General features: G+C 37.0%; 1 protein-coding gene across 1 annotated transcript in view; it reads left to right on the top strand.

Annotated features, from left to right (window-relative positions):
* NSUN7 (NOP2/Sun RNA methyltransferase family member 7) overlaps window positions 1–21,532 on the top strand; it is a 61,677-nt gene that overhangs the window by 19,840 nt on the left and 20,305 nt on the right. Inside the window, exons 4-7 of the mRNA XM_060091527.1 lie at window positions 5,898–6,050; window positions 6,392–6,575; window positions 7,769–7,979; window positions 15,269–15,412. Coding sequence (XP_059947510.1) covers window positions 5,898–6,050; window positions 6,392–6,575; window positions 7,769–7,979; window positions 15,269–15,412 — 692 coding nt within the window. The remainder of the gene's footprint in view (window positions 1–5,897; window positions 6,051–6,391; window positions 6,576–7,768; window positions 7,980–15,268; window positions 15,413–21,532) is intronic.

Here is a 21,532-nt window from a genome sequence, read left to right as displayed (position 1 = left end):
TCAGGTGCATTCCCCTGGGCCAATCCCCCATAGCCAATGGAGCAGAACTCTGAACTGAGACAGAATGGTAGTGGCCAACCTCTGTAGATCATCTGTGGCTTGGGGCTGGGCACTGTTGTCCCCAGGGAAATAGAATCATTGTAAGCTTGAAGTATACTTTAGTTATGTTTCTACCAAGAAGACGAAGACTAATTTTAAGAGGTGATAGAAGAAATTATTTAGCAAGAAATTGAATGAGAATTATTTCCTCCTTATGAAAATTGTGTTTGATCTTTGTTGTTATTGTCTCTTCCAGAGATCCTTGTGTTTTATCACTCTACCAACTTGTATCTTTTTAAAAAAATTTTCTTTTATTTATTTTTTTATACAGCAGGTTCTTATTAGTCCAACTTGTATCTTTTTCTTCATTTGTTCATAGCTTTAGAGATATAATCCAAGATGACACCTATTATTGACATATGCAAGGTCTTTAAGAACTCATTCCTTGTACAAAATGCAACCATATTTTAAATACTATGTGACTGGGTTAAATAAAAGGAGACCACAGCTTCTTCCTTTCTTACTCCCCCCCGCCTTACACTAGCCCAAGAATCTGATTCTGCCAAATAATTTGTTGGGCTTTGGTGAGGCAGAATTGGAGAATGGGCAGTGAAAGAGTAGAATGGCAGAAGGAGAGGAAAAACTTAGTAGTCCATCCTCCCAGACCACCCAAAACAGTCCTGAAACCTTCCCCATTACAATTAAGGCACCACCAGCTTCTTAGATATCATCCTTGATTCCTCTTTCCTCCCCTCCCCGGTGCCCATACCACACCTAATACATCAAGTTCTGTAACTCCAATTGGAAAACATGCTGAGTGTGTCTACTTGTTTCCATTTCCACTCCTACTGTCCAAATACAAGCCACTATAATGTGTCACTTGGACTACTGCAATAGTAGTCCTCCTTCTCTGCCTGTAACTCTTACTTTTTCACAATCTGTTCCACATGGCAGGTAAAGTGATATTTTTAAAAAAGTGATTATATAGTCATGACAGAGTATCTAGGATCAAACTATATTCCTCTTGTAAACAACTAGATGGACAAAATATATGAGGCAAATATTTTGGACATTAGACAAAAAGCAGCACAGAATTTGGATCCTTGAGAGAATGAAAACAAATGAGGTGAGCCCTAGAGTAGTCCTGGCTATATGCCTACAGGTACTTTCCAACTGCAGTGCAGGAAGGAGGATCTCAAGAGGAAAACTGTAGTCTTACTAAATTAAGAAAACAGAGATCAGAGTTTTGGGATGAGCATCTGAAATGATCATTTTTTTCTCCTTTATTCTATTAATGTGGTAAGGTAATTCACATTGAATGATTTATGAATGTTATAACCAACCATGGATTTTGGGGATAAATCGCATTTGCTTGGATATATCCCTTTTTTTCTATTCCTCAGTTTTCTCATTCACATAATGCTCCAGGGTTTCTCATTTGCTGAAATGCTCCCTAAACACTTGTTCATGGGTTTTTGTCTCTCATATTCTCTCCACCCCTTCTTTGGAAACTCTTAGCCCATTTCACTTACTTAGTGAATATTCTGAAACAGTTGTCAGTATGATGTCTGATTTTATATTTGTATGGGAGATTCAAGCAGTTCATTGAAGATTATCCTTTGGCATTAAGAAAATATTCAATTTATATTTAAAGAGAACCATAATTCTTTTGTGTTAGGCATTACTAATGGCACTCCAAAACTTGAGATATTTTCGGAATTCCCTGGCAGCGCAGTGGTTAGGACTCGGCACTTTCACTGCGGAGGGCCTGGGTTCAGTCCCTGGTCAGGGAACTAAGATTCCACAAGCCATGTGGTGTGGCCAAAACAAAACAAAACAAAAACAAAAAGCAAAACAAACCACCACCAACAACAAAAAACTTGAAATATTTTGTTCATTGTTAGATAAAATTTCTGAAAATTTGAAGCCAAAAAGGAGTCAAACCTTTTTTGTATTAGGTAGGATTCTTTTTTGACAACACACAGGACTCCAGCTCAAACTAGATTAGACAAAAGAGAAATTTTACTATAAGGTATCACACGGAAGAATTGAACAATGAGACTTGCAGGAAAGACATTGATGTGGCTGTGCTTCTACTAACTAAATCCTGTGGCTCAAGTATCATCAGGACTCTCTTCGACTCTCGTCTCTACCTCTTTGTGTGCTTTACCTTCATTCTTGGATCTTTTTTTCTGTTCATAGAATGGGAAACTTGGCTGCTGACTACTCAGGAGCTTTATATCGTACACAGCACAAAAACTAGAAAGACTGGCTTGACTCTCAGTTGCTACCCACAAAAATTCACTTGACTCTGGTTTGGGTCAAGTGCTCACCCTCTCCCAATCAACTGTAGTCAAGGAGACAGAGTCAGTTAGGAACACCTCCCAAGAAAATTATACGAATGGAGGGAGGAGAGGAACATTTTTCAGAAGAGGGGAAGTTTCTATTCCCAGAGGGAAGTGGTGCTTAGAATAGAAAGCTGTAGGTTTCTGCTCCAAGTGGAAACATTGCTCTGTAAATATGCTTTGCTGTTTAACATCTCCATTTTTTACGGTACTCTGCCCTCTGTCTGTATGTCTTTTCTTGTGGTCTGGAAAATTCTTGCTCCTCCTTTAATAGTTCAAGTTTCTCCTCTTGGAAGTCCCTTTAGGCTGATTTTGTTCTTCCAATACATTTACTCTCTTCTTTATCTATGTATCTTATAACATTAACCATGTTGAGCTATAATTATTTGTTTATATGTCTGTTTTACCACCTAATTGTAAATTACTTAAGGGTAGAAACTATCTTTTAATCTTTATAGCTCAGGTCTGATAACAGTACTTGATTAATACTAGTAATAAAAGAATAAGCATATTGGACTTCCCTGGTGGTCCAGTGGTAAAGGATCCGCCTTCCACTGCAGGGGACATGGGTTCGATCCCTGGTTGGGGAGCTAAGATCCCACATGCCGCAGGGCAACTAAGCCCACACGCCACAACTAAAGAGCCCACACACTCTGGAGCTCACACGCCACAACTAGAGAAGAGAAAACCCGCACGCCACAACTAGAGAGAAGCCCACGTGCCGCAATGAAAGATCCCGCATGCCTTAATGCAGATCCCGTGTGCCTCAACTAAGACCTGACGTAGCCAAAAAAAAAAAAAAAGAATAAGCATATTAATCATTATCATTTCTTGAATAACTTAACTTTAAATACATTCAAAAGTATCTTTGCAACCATTCTATAAGTTAGATACTACTTCTTAATTCCTAGAGCTTAGAGAAGCTAAGTAACTTGTCTAGAGTCACATAGCTAGTAATTAGTGGAACCGGAATCTGAACCCAGGTAATCTGATTGCAGAGTCCAAACCATACTGGCTGGAGAGACAGAGGAACAGCAAAGTAGAGAAAGAGGGGAATGGATGTGGCATGTAAGCAAGAGTGGTAAATAGCTCAGTGTGTGACTAGAGGTAGATTTATGGATGTGAGTGGTGAGAACTGAGAAAGGAAGAGTTGGTTCAGGTTAAGTTATTAATATCCTTGTGTGTCATGATAAAGAGTTTGGATTCTGGCCTGTAGTTAATGGGTTCATTTAAGATTTAAGCTTAGGAATTATATAACTACAATTTAACATATAGAAAGAAAGTTCTGGCTACATGTATAACAGGGATGCTGATAAAAAGATAATTAAGCAACTCTCTGCCATAACACAAATTGTAGCAGGAGGTGGAGTTCTGGATCAAGAATGTTGGGAAAGGCTGTTTTTGCTTCCATTTTCATCACTGCAGTCTACCTTAAAGCTATGGAAGTTTTTTTAGTAATCACAGGATATTTTATTTATGGAAGTGTTATATCTGGTTATCCTAATAGCATTTGGATTTGGTCTTTGTCCTCAATCTGATACTGTATGTTTATATAAGAATCTTTATAACTGTACATATACTTCAAGTTACTTTTTATATTATTAAATTATATTAAAATTCACAGTCCAAAATGTTTGCTATCTGGGTTTTGGAAAATCTTTTCTCCCTATACTCCCTGTATATACACAACACATACATTTTTCTAGGCTTCATATCTCTGGTCTTTATATTTAATGAATGAATAATTGTCAGTAGCATTTATTATGGTAAATTCGAACTACGTAGGTATTTGGAAGGACTGTTTAGTCAAAAATAGTCTGTTCTCAGAAACATCTCAGTGTATAATATAGAATAGTAACTCACCCCCTTTATATTAATTTATTCTTCGATGTACATTAATATATAATTATTTTTAATGTCCCTTGCTGTAGTTCTATGACATTAGGACATAGCACTACACAAATCTAATTCTTTTTTTAAATTAAATTAAATTTATTTATTCGGTTGCACTGGGTCTTAGTTGCAGCACACAGACTCCTTAGTTGTGGCATGTGAACTCTTAGTTGTGGCATGCATGTAGGATCTAGTTCCATGACCAGACATTGAACCTGGGCCCCCTGCATTGGCAGCATGGAGTCTTATCCACTGTGCCACCAGGGAAGTTCCCACAAATCTAATTCTATGATAGCCCCAGAAGGCTTAATGTTTGATAACCCTTCCCTCTCCCCCCACCCAAAGTGCCCCTGTGTTCTCATCCTCTCTCCCTGTTTCCCTCCCTCCCTCCCCCCCCACCCCCTGCTCTTGCTCTCTGTCTCTATCTCTATCTTATTAAGCTTTCTGCAGCCACATACACCACTCTCAAGGAACTTGACTTTTTGTGGCATCTCTTCCTCATTTCTCATTCAAGGTTATCCTTGAGGTTTATTATTCAGTTAGATTCCTATTGTGAAAATGCTATGAATATAGGTCAAGAGTAAGTCCTATATTCTCATTTATTAAAAATTTGGGCTATGACATTAAAGAAAATCATTGGGTCTTCATGGTTATGCTAACCAGTTCTTGTTTTTCTTTTCTGTGATTGGGAATTTTGAGGTGTGGAATAGTCAGAACTGGGAAGGACTGGATACAGACTCATGAAAGTTCCTTAATCTTATCAAGAGTACACTGTTGCCATCTCTGATAATAATAACTGACCTATAATGAGTGCCTGCCATGTGCTAGGCACTGTGCTAAGTATTTTACACACATGATATTAATCACCACATTAATTGCAAGGTGAGCTGATCACATTTTACAGATGAGAAAACTGAGGCTGATGAGAGATTCAGTATCACACCTAAGGTCACACAGCTAGTAAGTGACAGAGCCTGAATTTAACTTCAAGTTTGTCTGACTCTAAATCCTATATCTTTTTCACTACATAAAATTTGTCTCTCAGCCAGCAATCATTTTAAATATTTGAGGAGGACTTCCCTGGTGGCGCAGTGGTTAAGAATCCGCCTGCCAATGCAGGGGACACGGGTTCGAGCCCTGATCTGGGAAGATTCCACATGCCACGGAGCAACTAAACCCGTGCGCCACGACTACTGAGCCTGTGCTCTAGAGCCCGCGAGCCACAACTACTGAAGCCCACGTGCCTAGAGCCCGTGCTCCGCAACAAGAGAAGCCATGACAATGAGAAGCCCACGCACCACAACGAAGAGTAGCCCCCACTCACCACAACTAGAGAAAGCCCGTGTGCAGCAACGAAGACCCAACGCAGCCATAAATAAATAAATAAATAAATTAAAAAAAAGAAAATATTTGAGGAGATACACAGCTATACAGAGACATCAAAAACTGAAAAAAAGAAGCAGGATTATTGGATTTCCATTTTTAAATATGGCAAATTTTAATTTTAGACTTCAAAAATTTGAAATAGAATTATAGAAGTATTTGTTAATGTTTCTAGTGGAAAATTGATAGTCTTGTCTTCAATGCAGTACTTACCAAGAATGGATTTTCTATTTCTAGTTTTAAGACAAAATTGGCTGCGGCATTGGCAAGATGTCGAATCAAACATGATGCCCTTTCAATTTACCACATTCTTCCAGAAACAGTTAGGAACCAGGAACTAAGGGCCTCAGCTTTGCCACTTTATGCTTGGATAAATACGTGTAAAATCAGGTAAGATTTCTAATCAAATTCTTTATTTAAGTCACTTGCCTTTCAAAATAATGTGATAAGAAATATTACCTTTTTAATTGTTGGGGGGCTCATCTGGGGGGAGTGATTGGGGAATCATAGTTTAGTTCAGGATTTTATCACCAGATTACTGAAAGTAATTACATAAATATGTTAACTTTTTTGTCTCTGTTTTTCAACTTATTGTTGGCTAAAATTATAAATTCCATTAGATGCAATATATGCAGTGATATTTTTATTTATTGTAGGAAAAAGATTCTAGTGTTAAATACACTTCTGATGTATTATATTTGTAATTAAAACCTAATGTTATATATTTACAGCCCTGAAGAAGTTTATCATAGTTTGAAGAAAAAAGGCTATAATAAAGTCAAATCTGTGTTGCATATTGATAATAAAGTCTTTGCTGTGGATCAACATTGCTATGATGTCTTAATTTTTCCATCTCATCTTAAAAGTGATCTTCTAAATATAGATCTTTTCAAAGATTATAAACTTGTATTTCAGGTAAACTAACACTTACTTTCATTGTGATTCTCAGTAATCCTGCTCACCTAGAGAATTCCTGCACTTAAAAATAAAACCTAACAAATTGGTTATATTTTGTATAGGTTATCAAGGAGGTTTATAAGGCCTAATTTTCACCTTGAATAAAACTAATACCCCTACAGTCCGTTTTCGTTTTATACTTTGGCATCTTTGCCCCATGTGAAGTGGGCATATTGTAAAGAACATATTCTTCCCACACACCATAGATGGGGAAACTTACTGCCTACAGCTATGTTTTTCTCTCCCAAGGGAGGATTCAAGAGAAGGCACAATGATTCCTTTTCTTCTTTCCATTTCTGGGGAAGATGCTAGTGCCATCCTGCATTTGAAAATGCAATGTGTAATACTTTCCCATTACCTCTTTACTATATTCCTACAGCTTTGATTTGTAAGATGTGTATATATAAATGGCTGTCAATGCAGGAAGAGAATGTGAGGTATAAGGTGGTTTCAGTAGAATGAAAAATTAAAAGAAATCAGGTTAAATTAATTTTTATGTCCTTAGATTTCAATTCTTGCCTCACATTCACCTAAGTTTTGTAAGGTTTATCCCTTCATAGTACCTGCATTCTTGGGCAGAGTCTCTTGGCCTTATTTTGTTGTGACACCTTATTGAGCACTGAGATCAGTTGCAGAAACTCATCTCTCCATCCCCCTTTTATAAGCTTGTCAACCATCTTACTTTTAATCTATGTGAGCTAGCAGCCATTTAGATGACAGTGTAACGGGGAAGAAAGAATGGCAGTAGCAAATGGGTGCATTTTCATGAAGGCTTAAGAGTGGGAGCTAAGGCAGGACATCAGTAATCTGTTAATCACATTTTGGGGATTTTGGCATTGCCTTATCACTGTATAAAAGTTAAATGATAACAGTCATAATTAAGGTTAAACAAAGTTAGGGTATAAAAGTTAAATGATAACAGTCATAATTAAGGTTAAACAAAGTTAGGGTATTGTTTTAAATCAGTTTATATCAGTTATCTTTGTTAAGTTTATATTTTAACATATGTTAAGATCTTTTAAACTTGAATGCGTTAGGTATCTCTTCAGAATTTCTGCCAATACTTTGTTTTACCTAAGGCAAAAAGAAGTCAGTACATGCTTCTAGTCAAACCCTTCGAAATTCTAATTGTACCATTCATTATCTTGTAGGACAAATCTCGAAGTCTCGCTGTCCATTCTGTAAAGGCTTTATTAAATATGGATGATGACATCTTAATGGTCAATACAGGTTCGTGGTACACAGTTGCCCATATGTCAGTCTTAACAAATAATAATACCTCAAAAATATTTGTGTGTGGAGTACAATCACAAGCTAAGGATCCTGACCTGAAGAACCTTTTCACAAAAATGGGATGTAAAAGTATGTACAAATATTTATTTGTTTGGTGGTAATGTTCCGTAAGATTTAGAAATGTTAAAAATATTTGAATTTGTTATCTCTCGTAATATAAAACTCTATATATGAACTATACTCCTAAAACCCCTACTAATCTGTATTATATCAGGCTGTTCTTGTTGCTTAATATTGGTTAAACAACTGCAGTTTAAATTAATGAATATATTGGCATTTTGGTATATTGCTTGACATTTAACTACTGCATAATTTGAGTTTCAAACAATAATTAAAGTAAGTGGTAGAAATTGTCATCTTTTAATAAATAAGAACACAATCACAGGAGTTCTTAAGGGACAAAGTTAATATCTAGGACCAGATGCTAAGTCCTTAAGCTTCTTAGTTTTAAAGAATTTTTCCATTGGATCATGCTGTGACAAAAGATAACATTTCATTATAGGTTCAGTGAAGCTGAAAAACTAAACGAATCTTTTGATAGATTCACAGGGTCAGCTGAGATGATAAGTAGAATTCAGGCCTTGACATGGAGAGGTAGACTGGTAAATACCCAGGATTTCATTGGAGCACAGAAGTATACCCTGGGTAGTGATCAGTCCTCTGATGAATTGAAGTCCAAATTCCGGTCATCTCAATTCCCAATTGGATTAAGGTGATCTGGGATTGCCAGAGGCAAAAGTGAATTCTCTCTGGAAGAAAGTAACATCATCCTGGATCTCATATTATCTCCTATTTTTTTTTAAATGCTGTGTCTGGCACTCAAAAAAAAAATCAGACAAAATAGAAGAAAGATGTGAGTGAAATAAAGAGAAAAATACTGCAATAGAAGCAAACCCACAAAAGGTCCAGGTATTGGAGGTATCAGATGTGGACTTTAACTATGATTAATATGCTGAAGAGACTAAATGACAAACTGCAGAATTTCAGCAGAGAACTGGAAACTATAATTTTTAAAAAACTCAGAAGATAATTCTAGAATTGAAAAATACAATATGTGAAATTAAGAAATAAACAGATAGAGTTAACAGTAGGTTAAAACTAAAAGAAGGAATAAGTGAACTGATCAGTTAGAAGAAACTATCCAGACTGAAGCATCAGGAGATAAAAGGATGACTAATATGGAAGAGACCATAAAATACACATGAGATTCAGTGATCCAGTGATCTCAGGTATGTTGTGATTGGGAACCCAGAAAGGAGAAAAGGAACTGGGAAGAAACAATATGTGAAATTCGGACTGGGAGTTTTTAAAAATTGATTAAAGTCACAGATTCAAGAAGCCCTATGAACTCCAATAAAAATAAATGTGTAAAAAACATAGTAGGCACATCATAGCATAATTGCTGAAAACCAAAGACAAAGAACAATATTCAAAGCAGCCAGGGAAATAATACATATTACCTTCGATGAGATAGCAGTAAAACTAAAAATTAACTTTCAACAGAAACAACTGAGGCCAGAGACAAACAGTATCTTCATAGTGCAGAAATAAAATGTCAGGCTAGATCGCTATACTCAGCAAAAATTTCCTTTGAAGTAAAGACACTCTCAGAAAAAGAGAGTGAGTTTGTTACCAGCAGATACAATAAAGGCTTTACTAAAGATTATTGTTTGAGTAGAAGGAATATTATCTCATACAGAAGGTTGTAGATGCTGGAAGAAATGAAGAGCAATGGAAAAGGTCAGTACATAGGTAAATCTAAATAATTGTAGTCTAGTGTCTTGTGGGACTGTAAACTAATGTCTTGTGGAGCTAACAATATTTGTGTTATATGTAATTAAAATACATTACAACAATGGCACATAGTTTAGAGAAGGAAATGGAATTAATGTGTTCTATCATTGTTGCTTTGTCTAAGAAATGATAAAAGTAGTAAATTATTAAGTCATTGGTATGTGTTATAATATCGGGGCAAACAATAAACAAATAATAAAAGAATGTAAAACTAATAGCTAAGGGGGAGGGGTGGAATATGGAATTGGAATCACCATAGTAATGTATAAAAGGAAAGACAAATAGAAAGGAAGTAAGTAGATTAAACTTTAAAAAATATGTATTTATAAATCAATAAGTAAACATATTAGATATGCATGACTAATACTTGAATTACAAGACAAAGAACATCAATACTGGATTTTTAAAGATCAACTTAAAAATGCCATTTATAAGAGATACCCCTTACATAAAAGGATATTAAAAAAAAAACTTAGAAGGACAGAAAAAGATATTCAGTGAACATACTAACAAAAAGAGCTACAGACAAAGTAGTGCTATGTCAAGAAAACTTACTAGAAATATAGCATGTTTAAGTCATCAGGAAAATATACCAGTACTAAGAAGTATGTACATAATAACATAGTCTCAACATATATAAAGCCACATTATCTAGAAACAGCAGATAAAATGCTCTATATATAGAAAATTCTAAAGAATCCATGAAAAAATACAGATTTAATGCAATCCCTATAAAAACCCTAGCTGGCTTTTTTGCAGAAATTGACATTCTGTCCTAAAATTCACATGGAAATCCGAGGGACCTGGAGTAGCCAAAGCAGTCTTGAAAAAGAACAAAGTTTTAGGACTCACACTTCCTGATTTCAAAATTCACTACACAGCTTTAGAAATCAAGACAATGTGGGACTGGCATAAAGATAAACATGTAGATCAGTGGATAGAATTGAGAATCCAGAAGTAAAATCTTACATTTACGGTCAATTGATTTTTGACAAGTGCGCCAAGACCATTCAACAAGGGAAGAATAGTCTTTTCAACAAATGGTGCTGGGATAACTGGATATCCATGTGCAAAAGAATGAAGTTGGACCCTTACTTCAAATCATATACAAAAATTTGGGCCTCCCTGGTGGCGCAAGTGGTTGAGAGTCCGCCTGCCGATGCAGGGGATGCGGGTTCGTGCCCCGGTCTGGGAGGATCCCATATGCCGTGGAGCGGCTGGGCCCGTGAGCCATGGCCGCTGGGCCTGCGCATCCGGAGCCTGTGCACCGCAACGGGAGAGGCCACAACAGTGAGAGGCCCACATACCGCAAAAAGAAAAAAAAAAAAAAAAAAAATCATATACAAAAATTAACTCAAACTGGATCAAAGACCTAATTATAAGAGGTAAAACTATAAAACTTCTAGAAGAAAACACAGGGGTAAAACTTTGTGACTTTGAATTTGGCAGTGGTTGTTTAAACACCAAAAGCACAACAAAAGAAAAGGTAAATTGAACTTCATCTAAATGAAAAACTTTTGTTCTTCAAAGGTCACTATCAAGAAAGTGAAAAGACAACCCACAGAATGGGAGAAAATATTTACAAATCATATATGTAATAAGGGGCTTGTATCTAGAATATGTAAACAATAATAAGACATATATCACAATTTAAAAATGGGTAAAGTATATTAATTTAATTCAGCTCTTCAAGAAAAAAGTTTATAAAACAGTTCAGTTATCAGTAATGGACAGGGAGATATTACTACAGACCCTAGAGACATTTAAAACATAATAAAAAATACTATGAGCAAACTTGAACATTTAGATGACATTGGCATATTCCTAGAACAACACAACTTACCAAAACTGACAGAAGAAGAAATAGAAGATCTGAATACTCTTGTATCTATTATCTATTAAGATCTTAAAATTAGTGGATATAAATGTCTATTAAATTCATAATTGAAAATCTCCCCACTCACAAAGCAAAAAATTTAAAAACCTTTAGTCCTTTAAGGAAGAAATAATACTCTTTCAGAGAATAGAAAAAGAAGGATTACTTCCCAGTTAATTTATAACCTTAATATCAAAAACTTGAAATGGATATTAAAGGAAGGAAAATTATAGGCTAGTGCCACTCATTAGCACATTTGTAAAAAGTGTTAGCTAGCTGAAATAAGTATTAGCAAACTGTATTTAGAAATATATAAGAATAATACATTATAAATAAGCTGGATTCTAGGAATACAAAGTTGGTTTAACTCTTAAAAATCAATTTATGTTATCATGTTAATAGGAGAATAATTTTATGGTCATCTCAATAGATGCAGAAAAGAAATTTGATAAAGTTTAACATTCATTCATTATATATATACACAGCAAATATCATACTTGATGGCATGTTTAAAGGTTTCTGGTATCAGGGATTAGATAAGCATGCCTGCCATCACCACTTCTAATCAACATTGTACTGGGAATCATAGGCAGTACAGTAAGGAAGGAAAAGAAGAAACAGAAGATATAAAGATTGGAAAGGAAGAAATAAAATTGTCTTTAATTTATAGGTGACATGATTATATATGTGGAAAATACAAAGTAATCTATAAACTATAGATTTCACATATGCCTTTTTTAAATTAATTTTTATTGGGGTATGGTTGATTTACAATGTTGTGTTAATTTCTGCTGTACAGCAAAGTGAATCAGTTACACATATGACTTTTGCAGTGTTGCTAGATACAAGGTCAGCATACAAATTCAGTTTCCATACACCAATAACAAAAATTTGAAACTGAAGAAGATACCTTTTACAATGAACAAAAAAACATAAAACATTTGGGAATACATCTCATAAAACTTATGGAACATTATTGAAAGAAAGAAAGAAGACCTAAATAAATGGAAACAACAGACCATGTTCATGAATTGAAATACTAAATGTCATAAAGATGTTTCCTCTCCAAGTTGATCTGTATAGATTCAATTCAGTCCTCTTGATGCTACAGGATATTAAGGAAGAGAAGGTCTTTTTAGTAAATGGTGCTGGGAAAAAATGACCCATACTTCACACTATCTACACCATCTAAATCTAGAATCTAGAATGTATTATAGGAGAAAACTTCTTGACTGGGGTTGGTAAAGATTTCTTAAACAGGGCACATAAAGCACTCATCATAAAAGAAAAGATTGATAAATTGGACTACAGTAAAAATTTTTTAAATTTAAGGACTTCTATGCATTAAGAGAGTCCAAAGGCAAACTGTAGAGAGGGAATATATAAACTGATGAAGAGTTTTTTTTTGCCACAGTGTACAAAGAATTCTTACAAATTAACAATAAAAAAGCCCAATTGGAGGGCCTCCCTGGTGGCGCAGTGGTTGAGAGTCCGCCTGCCGATGCAGGGGACACGGGTTCGTGCCCCGATCCCGGAGGATCCCACATGCCGCGGAGCGGCTGGGCCCGCGAGCCATGGCCGCGGGGCCTGTGTGTCCGGAGCCTGTGCTCCGCAACGGGAGAGGCCACAGCAGTGAGAGGCCCGCGTACAGCAAAAAAAAAAAAAAAAAAAAAAAAAAGCCCAATTGGAAAATGTACAAGAGACATGACCAGGCTTTTCACAAAAGAGGGTATACAAATACCAAAAAAACTTATGTAAAAGTATCTTAACCCCATTAGTAATCAGGGAAATGCAGTTCAAATCACAACTTACCACCACATATCCACAGAATGATTAAAATTAAAAAGATGGCAGTACCATGTGCTGGCAAGGTAAGGAGCATTAGGAATGCTCAAACACCGTTGGTTGGACTGTAAATTTGTACAGTGACTTTGGAAAACTAGCATTAGTCACTAAAATTGAAAAAATACATGCCCTATGATCCAGCAGTTCCAGGTTTATTACCCCTTTGAATTTTTACCTAGTTAACCAGAGAGAATAGGGACCACTGGGTAACCAAGCAGTAGAGGAAGGGAAGTTTCTTCTTTTAGAAGCATTCCAGGTGATAAATGAAAAAGGGAAGACGGGAGTAGAATATGACTATTTTGCAACCCCTTTGCTGGTACCATAAAGGCAATTTAATGGATGAATGTGACGCCACTTGTGAAGTAGTTTTATGCTCCCCACCCACCAAGAAAAAAAAAGAGCTTGAGTCTAATTAAGCTCTAAAGATCCAGCTACTAATAAACTACACTTTAGGAAAGTAATTAGCAAAATCCAGACTGCGGGAAACTCTAGTAGTACAAAAAAAACATGTTTCATTAAGAAATACATGATAAGAAAAAATGGAGTGGGTACCTATAAACAAAAAGAAATTTAAAATAAGACATCAACTAATTGCAATGTATGTACCTTATCTAAATCCTGATTTAAACAAACTGTAAAAAAAATTTGACAAGTGTGAGACTATTGGAAAATTTGAGCCACGATTGTATGCCATTATTATTTGATGATAATAAGGAATTACTTTTAAAATGTATGGGGTTGTATTTTTAAAGGGGTTCTTATCTTTTAGAGATATATGGTGAAATATTTTATAGATTCAAAATAATATGGGGGAGTGGAAGTGGGTGTGGATATAGATGAAACAAGATTGGGCATGAATGGTTCATTGTTGAAGCACCATAACGGGTACTTGAGAATTGATTACATATTATGTCTACTTTTGACATAATATGTTTAAACTTTTATAATAAAAAGTTAAAAATAGGGGAAAAAAGTAAAAGGCCCACTTGATTAAAAAATTTTTTTCAAAAGAGACAGAATAGAAAGAGGGAAGAATTGATCAGACAAGAGAAGGGTTGGGTAGGGCAATTTCAAGAGTGACTCCTCAGCAGATGCGGGGAATGGGAGCCATTGCAGAAGTGAAGGGGTGGCCCTAAGATAGGGTCACAGATAGTTATAACCTGAGGGAAGGCAGACACTCTTAAACTAAATTATAAGGTCCCTGAGGACCTTTAGACTGTGGCTAAATAAAAATTATAAAATGCTAAGTGAAAATATAAATGCTAATAAAAATTTTTTTTCTGGGAAAAATAGAATATAAAAGGGGTTAAAAAATGGGAAGGGAAGTAACCAATACTGAGCATTTACTGTATACTAGGCACCATGCTAAACCTAACTACTTTATCTCAATCTTCACTATAATTAGATGAGGTGTAGGCTTTGTTATCCCATTTTGCAAATAAGGAGATTGAGGCTTACAGAGATTAAGTCACAGATAGGAAATAGTGAAGTTGGGAGTCAAACTTGGGTATTTCTGCCTCTAAAAGCCATTTCCCTCCACTATACCATACTGCTTTAAATGGAATCTGAAGTTCAGAATGGAAAATTTAAATTATATTTTATGTAGAAGATATTTAAACTTCAAAATCATTCTCTCAAGTAAAGGAGAAAACTCTATTAAGAGAATTCACGCATTAACTTTAGGATGTTATAAGAAAATAATCCTCTTTTCTGACTGCATTAAAATGACGTTTTGTGGGGTTGAGGATTTAAAAATGAACAGTGATAAATAGATATAATTACATACTGCATTAAGACTTTTAATTAATATTTTTACATACATTTTCTGTGTTTTTTCTCCCAGATATTGAAATACTTCATGAGACATTGATTAACCTTGAGTCAGAGGATCATAGGTTACAGAAAGTGAAAGTGATTCTGCTGCTACCTCGTTGTTCAGGACTGGGTGTTAGCAATCCAGTAGACTTTATTTTAACTGAGCATGAAGGTACTTGCTTTGATTTTTAATTTCTAAATTATTGAAATTTTAATATTTTTAAAATGAAATTATTTAAAATCATTAAGATGACATATCCGATACATCTGATTAATGAATCACTACCATATATAAAGCACTTATTATGGATAAAGTATTTTACATTCATTACCTCATTTAATCTTTATTATACCAGTTCTCTGAGATACGGGCAAGGGGAATATTCAAAATGTTCAATAATTAGAGTGACGTAGGCAATCAGAACAGATGCCAGTATGCTATTCTGGTATATACCAGAGCTCAGAATATAGGCATTAACATTTATCAGCATTTTATAGATAAAAAAACTGAGACTCAGAAAGATTCATTCGTTTTTATGAAGTCACATAACTAGTTGGTAAGAGAGCTAGGATTCAGATTTAGATCTGCCTGACTAGAGTCTGTGCTTCAAGATGATCCCAATTAAATCATGATCAGACTATTTCAAACTCAAGACTTCTTTAACCCCCAGTATGTATGTTTTATGATACGAATATCTCAGATTAAATATTCTGAGAATATTTTATTTGCTTCTTTAATAAATTAAGAGGTATTATTTAACATTAACATTTATTGAGCACTTATGTATAAGGCGCTGAACTAAATACTTTGCTTGGATTATTTTATCAAATCCTCACAAGAACTCAATGAATTGGTTACTCATTATTTCTCTTTTATAAATATGGAATCTGAGGCTCAAGAGAGGTTGAAGCCTCTCAGAGTCTTTTGACTGGTAAGTGTCAGAGCCTGGATTCAAACACTACTGCTCTGACTCTGGCCCTTTGAATCATGCTCTTAATCACAGCATGTTAACTGAAATTGCTTCTTACTCTAATTCCTTGTTTATAGTGAAAGGCATAGGTACGGTTAACTAGAATATTAAACAATGAAGACATTCCACCAACATTCAGTATATGTTGAGTAACTGTTTTCTATTTCTAGCAAGGACAGAATCTAAAATGAAGAAAAAGTAATTGAGGGAAAGAAACTAATATATATGGAGCGCAACTATGCCCCAGTCAATATCTAGGAAGTGTTCATGCATTATAACTTAATATTCACAATAACTTTGTGAGGATAGTGTTATTTAATTATCTCTCTTTTATAAAGGGGAAAAAAACCCCCAAGATTCAGACAAATTTAGCAAGTTGCCTGAGGTCATGTAGCTAGATTCAAAGCTGGGATTCAAATTCAGATTAGTTAGCACATTCCACTATACTACACTATAGAAAGAATTCCACTATACCAGTGGTCCCCAACCTCTTTGGCACCAGCAACTGGTTCCGTAGAAGACAGTTTTTCCATGGACCGGTGGTTGGGGTGGGGGGATGGTTTTGGGATGATTCAAGCACACTACATTTTTGTGCGCTTTTTTTTTTTTTTAATTTTAAAAATTTATTTATTTATTTTTGGCTGTGTTGGGTCTTCGTTGCTGCGCACGGGCTTTCTCTAGTTGTGGCGAGCAGGGGCTACTCTTCGTTGTGGTGTGCGGGCTTCTCATTGCGGTGGCTTCTCTTGTTGCAGAGCATGGGTTCAAGGCATGCAGGCTTCAGTAGTTGTGGCACACGGACTCAGTAGTTTTGACCCATGGGCTCTAGAGTGCAGGTTCAGTAGTTGTGATGCATGGGCTTAGTTGCTCTGCTTAGTTGCTTAGTTGCTCTTAGTTGCTTAGATCTTCCCGGACCAGGGCTCGAACCCGTGTCCCCTGCATTGCCAGGCTGATTCTTAACCACTCTGCCACCAGGGAAGTCCAGCAGGCGGATTCTTAACCACTGTGCCACTAGGGAAGTCCTTATTGTACACTTTATTTCTATTATTGTTACATTGTAATATATAATGAAATAATTATACAACTCACCATAATGCAGAATCAGTGGGAGCCCTGAGCTTGTTTTCCTGCAACTAGATGGTCCCATCGGGGGATGATGGGAGACAGTGACAACCAAAGTGTGTTGCTTATGTCCAGTCTACTCCATAAGATGCAGCTTAATTGTCACTTGCCACTCACTGATAGGGATTTTTTTTTTAACATCTTTATTGGAGTATAACTGCTTTACAACGGTGTGTTAGTTTCTGCTTTATAACAAAGTGAATCAGTTATACATATACATATGTTCCCATATCTCTTCCCTCTTGCGTCTCCCTCCCTCCCACCCTCCCTGTCCCACCCCTCTAGGTGATCACAAAGCACTGAGCTGATCTCCCTGTGCTATGCGGTTGCTTCCCACTAGCTGTTTTACGTTTGGTAGTGTATATATGTCCATGCCACTCTATCACTTAGTCACAGCTTACCCTTCCCCCTCCCCATATCCTCAAGTCCATTCTCTAGTAGGTCTATGTCTTTATTCCCGTCTTGCCTCTAGGTTCTTCGTGACCTTTTTTTTTTTCCTTAGATTCCATATATATGTGTTAGCATACGGTATTTGTTTTTCTCTTTCTGACTTAATTTACTCTGTATGACAGACTCTAGGTCCATCCACCTCACTACAAATAACTCAATTTCATTTCTTTTTATGGCTGAGTAATATTCCATTGTATATATGTGCCACATCTTCTTTATCCATTCATCTGTTGATGGACACTTAGGTTGCTTCCATGTCCTGGCTATTGTAAATAGAGCTGCAATGAACATTTTGGTACATGACTCTTTTTTTTTTTTTTTTTTAGTTTCTGCTTTATATCAAAGTGAATCAGTCATACATATACATCTGTTCCCACATCCCTTCCCTCATGCATCTCCCTCCCTCCCACCCTCCCTATCCCACCCCTCCAGGTGGTCACAAAGCACCGAGCTGATCTCCCTGTGCTCTGCAGCTGCTTCCCACTATCTATCTACCTTACGTTTGGTAGTGTATATATGTCCATGCCTCTCTTTCGCTTTGTCACAGCTTACCCTCCCCCCTCCCCATCTCCTCAAGTCCATTCTCTCGTAGGTCTATGTCTTTATTCCCGTCTTGCCTCTAGGTTCTTTGTGACCTTTTTTTTCCCTTAGATTCCATATATATGTGTTAGCATACGGTATTTGTTTTTCTCTTTCTGACTTAATTTACTCTGTATGACAGACTCTAGGTCCATCCACCTCACTACAAATAACTCAATTTCATTTCTTTTTATGGCTGAGTAATATTCCATTGTATATATGTGCCACATCTTCTTTTTTTTTCTTTTTTTTTTTTTGCGGTACGCGGGCCTCTCACTGTTGTGGCCTCTCCCGTTGCGGAGCACAGGCTCCGGACGCGCAGGCTCAGCGGCCATGGCTCACGGGCCCAGCCGCTCCGCGGCACGTGGGATCTTCCCGGACCGGGGCACGAACCCGCGTCCCCTGCATCAGCAGGCGGACTCTCAACCACTGTGCCACCAGGGAAGCCCCCACATCTTCTTTATCCATTCATCTGTTGATGGACACTTAGGCTGCTTCCATGTCCTGGCTATTGTAAATAGAGCTGCAATGAACATTTTGGTACATGACTCTTTTTGAATTATGGTTTTCTCAGGGTATATTTGCCCCGTAGTGGGATTGCTGGGTAGTATGATAGTTCTATTTGTAGTTTTTTAAGGAACCTCCATACTGTTCTCCATAGTGGCTGTATCAATTTACATTCCCACCAACAGTGCAAGAGGGTTCCCTTTTCTCCACACCCTCTCCAGCATTTATTGTTTGTAGATTTTTTGATGATGGCCATTCTGACTGGTGTGAGATGATATCTCATTGTAGTTTTGATTTGCATTTCTCTAATGATTAATGATGTTGAGCATTCTTTCATGTGTTTGTTGGCAATCTGTATAACTGATAGGGATTTGATGAGTCTGCAAGCAGTTGATTTATTATGGTCTCTGTGCAGTCAAACCTCTCTGCTAATGATAATCTGTATTTGCAGCCGCTCCCCAGCGCTAGCATCACTGCCTCAGCTCCACCTCAGATCATCAGGCATTAGATTCTCATAAGGACCACGCAACCTAGATCCCTCGCATGTGCAGTTCACAGTAGGGTTCACATTCCGATGAGAATCTAATGCTGCCCCTGATCTGACAGGAGGTGGAGCTCAGGCGGTAATGTGAGTGATGGGGAGAGGCTGTAAATACAGATGAAGCTTCACTCTCTCGCCCACTGCTCACCTCCTGCTGTGTGTGGCCCAGTTCCTAACAGGCCATGGACCACTACTGGTCCGTGGCTGGGGGCTGGGGACCCCTGCACTATACCACACAATTTTTAACTGGGCTTATACTGAACTATGTGGAATTCTGTCTTGCTACAGAAAATTTCTTTCCAAGACTAACCAACTCAGATGGGAGTATGGTAGACTGAGAAAATTCCCACACTAACTATGGGAAATGATCAAAGAAGAATTAGATTTTGAAAGAAGAGGGGACGAAATAGCTGCACCTACAATAAGCATTCCAGTTAAGAGAACTAGAGCTTAGAACTACTGTGAGACTCTGGCCTTATCCTGGGTCATTTTGAAGTGGGAATGCAGAACAAAATAAACCATAGGTAAAAATCATTTAGAGGCTGGGGTGTGGGTGAAGCACAAAGGTAACTACAAATGACAAAAAGAGGGAAAGTAAAAAGTTTCCTAGATATTGGTAATACTTTGAAATCCTTGAAGAGGTGGCCGGATAAGCCAAGAAGTGGTCTTTGGAAAACTTGGAAAAAAGGAGGGTTTTGAAGGAAACTGTACTTTGATGAGGTAATAGCCAGAGCAAATAAGGAACTGCTGACCTAGTGGTTATGGTAGAAATATTAGTCATAAATTTAGTGGGGATGAATCCAAAAGACTTAGATTCGTGAGAAATCATGAATTAGTTTGAAAAACAATTTAACATTGGAAAACATTACAACCAATTTTAGAATGTTTATCATAAAAATTATCATATTTGAGGAATGTATGAAGTCGATCTCTGCTAACAACTTGGAATTATTTTAAAATGGGGTGAAAAGGTAAGCTGATATGGTTTTAGAGTATAATAATGGATAAATAGTCCTTTAAAAAGTGATGAAAGAGGGCTTCCCTGGTGGCGCAGTGGTTGAGAGCCCGCCTGCCGATGCGGGGGACATGGGTTCATGCCCCGGTCTGGGAAGATCCCACATGCCGCAGAGCGGCTGGGCCTGTGAGCCATGGCCACTGGGCCTGCACGTCCGGAGCCTGTGCTCCGCAACGGGAGAGGCCACAACAGCGCGAGGCCCACATACCGCAAAAAAAAAAAAAAAAAAAAAAAAAGTGATGAAAGAGAAAAGTGTAAAACTAAATTGGGAAGAAATGGAGTTTAATTAAGCTTTAGTGATATTACTGGAGTGGGGAATAGCCAAATATATGGTATAAATAATTGGTTTTCATACTGCAGGGAGTTACTGTGAGGCAGAATAAAACAGGGGTTAGAGGTTGGTCAGATTGCCAAGCTAGAACCTGGCTCTCAACTAGTAGCTATGTGACCTTAGACAAGTTGTTTAATGTATGCTTGAACAGTTTTTTCAATGTTAAAAGGATAATAATGCTTCAAGGGGTTGTTGAATAAGATAATCTATATAGAGTAGTATTCAATATATCTTAGTTAATATTATCAAGAAATATGTTAAAAATAGTTTCAGGGGCTTCCCTGGTGGCGCAGTGGTTGAGAGTCCACCTGCCGATACAGGGGACCCAGTTTCGTGCCCCGGTCCAGGAAGATCCCACATGCTGCAGAGTGGCTAGGCCTGTGAGCCATGGCCGCTGAGCCTGCGCGTCCGGAACCTGTGCTCCGCAGTGGGAGAGGCCAGAACAGTGAGAGGCCCGCGTACCGCAAAAAAAAAAAAAAAAAAAAAAAAAAAAGTTTCAGAAATTTAAAGAATTACTCTAAGAATTTCTTTCTCTTTCTTTCTTTCTATTAATTTTATTTATTTATTTTTGGCTGCATTGGGTCTTCGTTGCTGCACACGGGCCCTCTAATTTTTTCTTCCTAAATTTCTTTCAGTAAGTTAATGTTTTTAACTGTATCCTTTTGTGTTCTTTCTTACTCAGATCTGACCATAGCCCATCAGTTTCTACCTTGGAAAATAAATCTTTTTTCCCTCTGTTAGTACCCAGACTGACTGTATTCTGTTTTTTATACCTAAAT

Source organism: Mesoplodon densirostris, chromosome 1, assembly GCF_025265405.1.
Source record: "Mesoplodon densirostris isolate mMesDen1 chromosome 1, mMesDen1 primary haplotype, whole genome shotgun sequence".
Taxonomy (NCBI): domain Eukaryota; kingdom Metazoa; phylum Chordata; class Mammalia; order Artiodactyla; family Ziphiidae; genus Mesoplodon; species Mesoplodon densirostris.
This window is presented reverse-complemented; position numbering and strand designations above follow the sequence as displayed.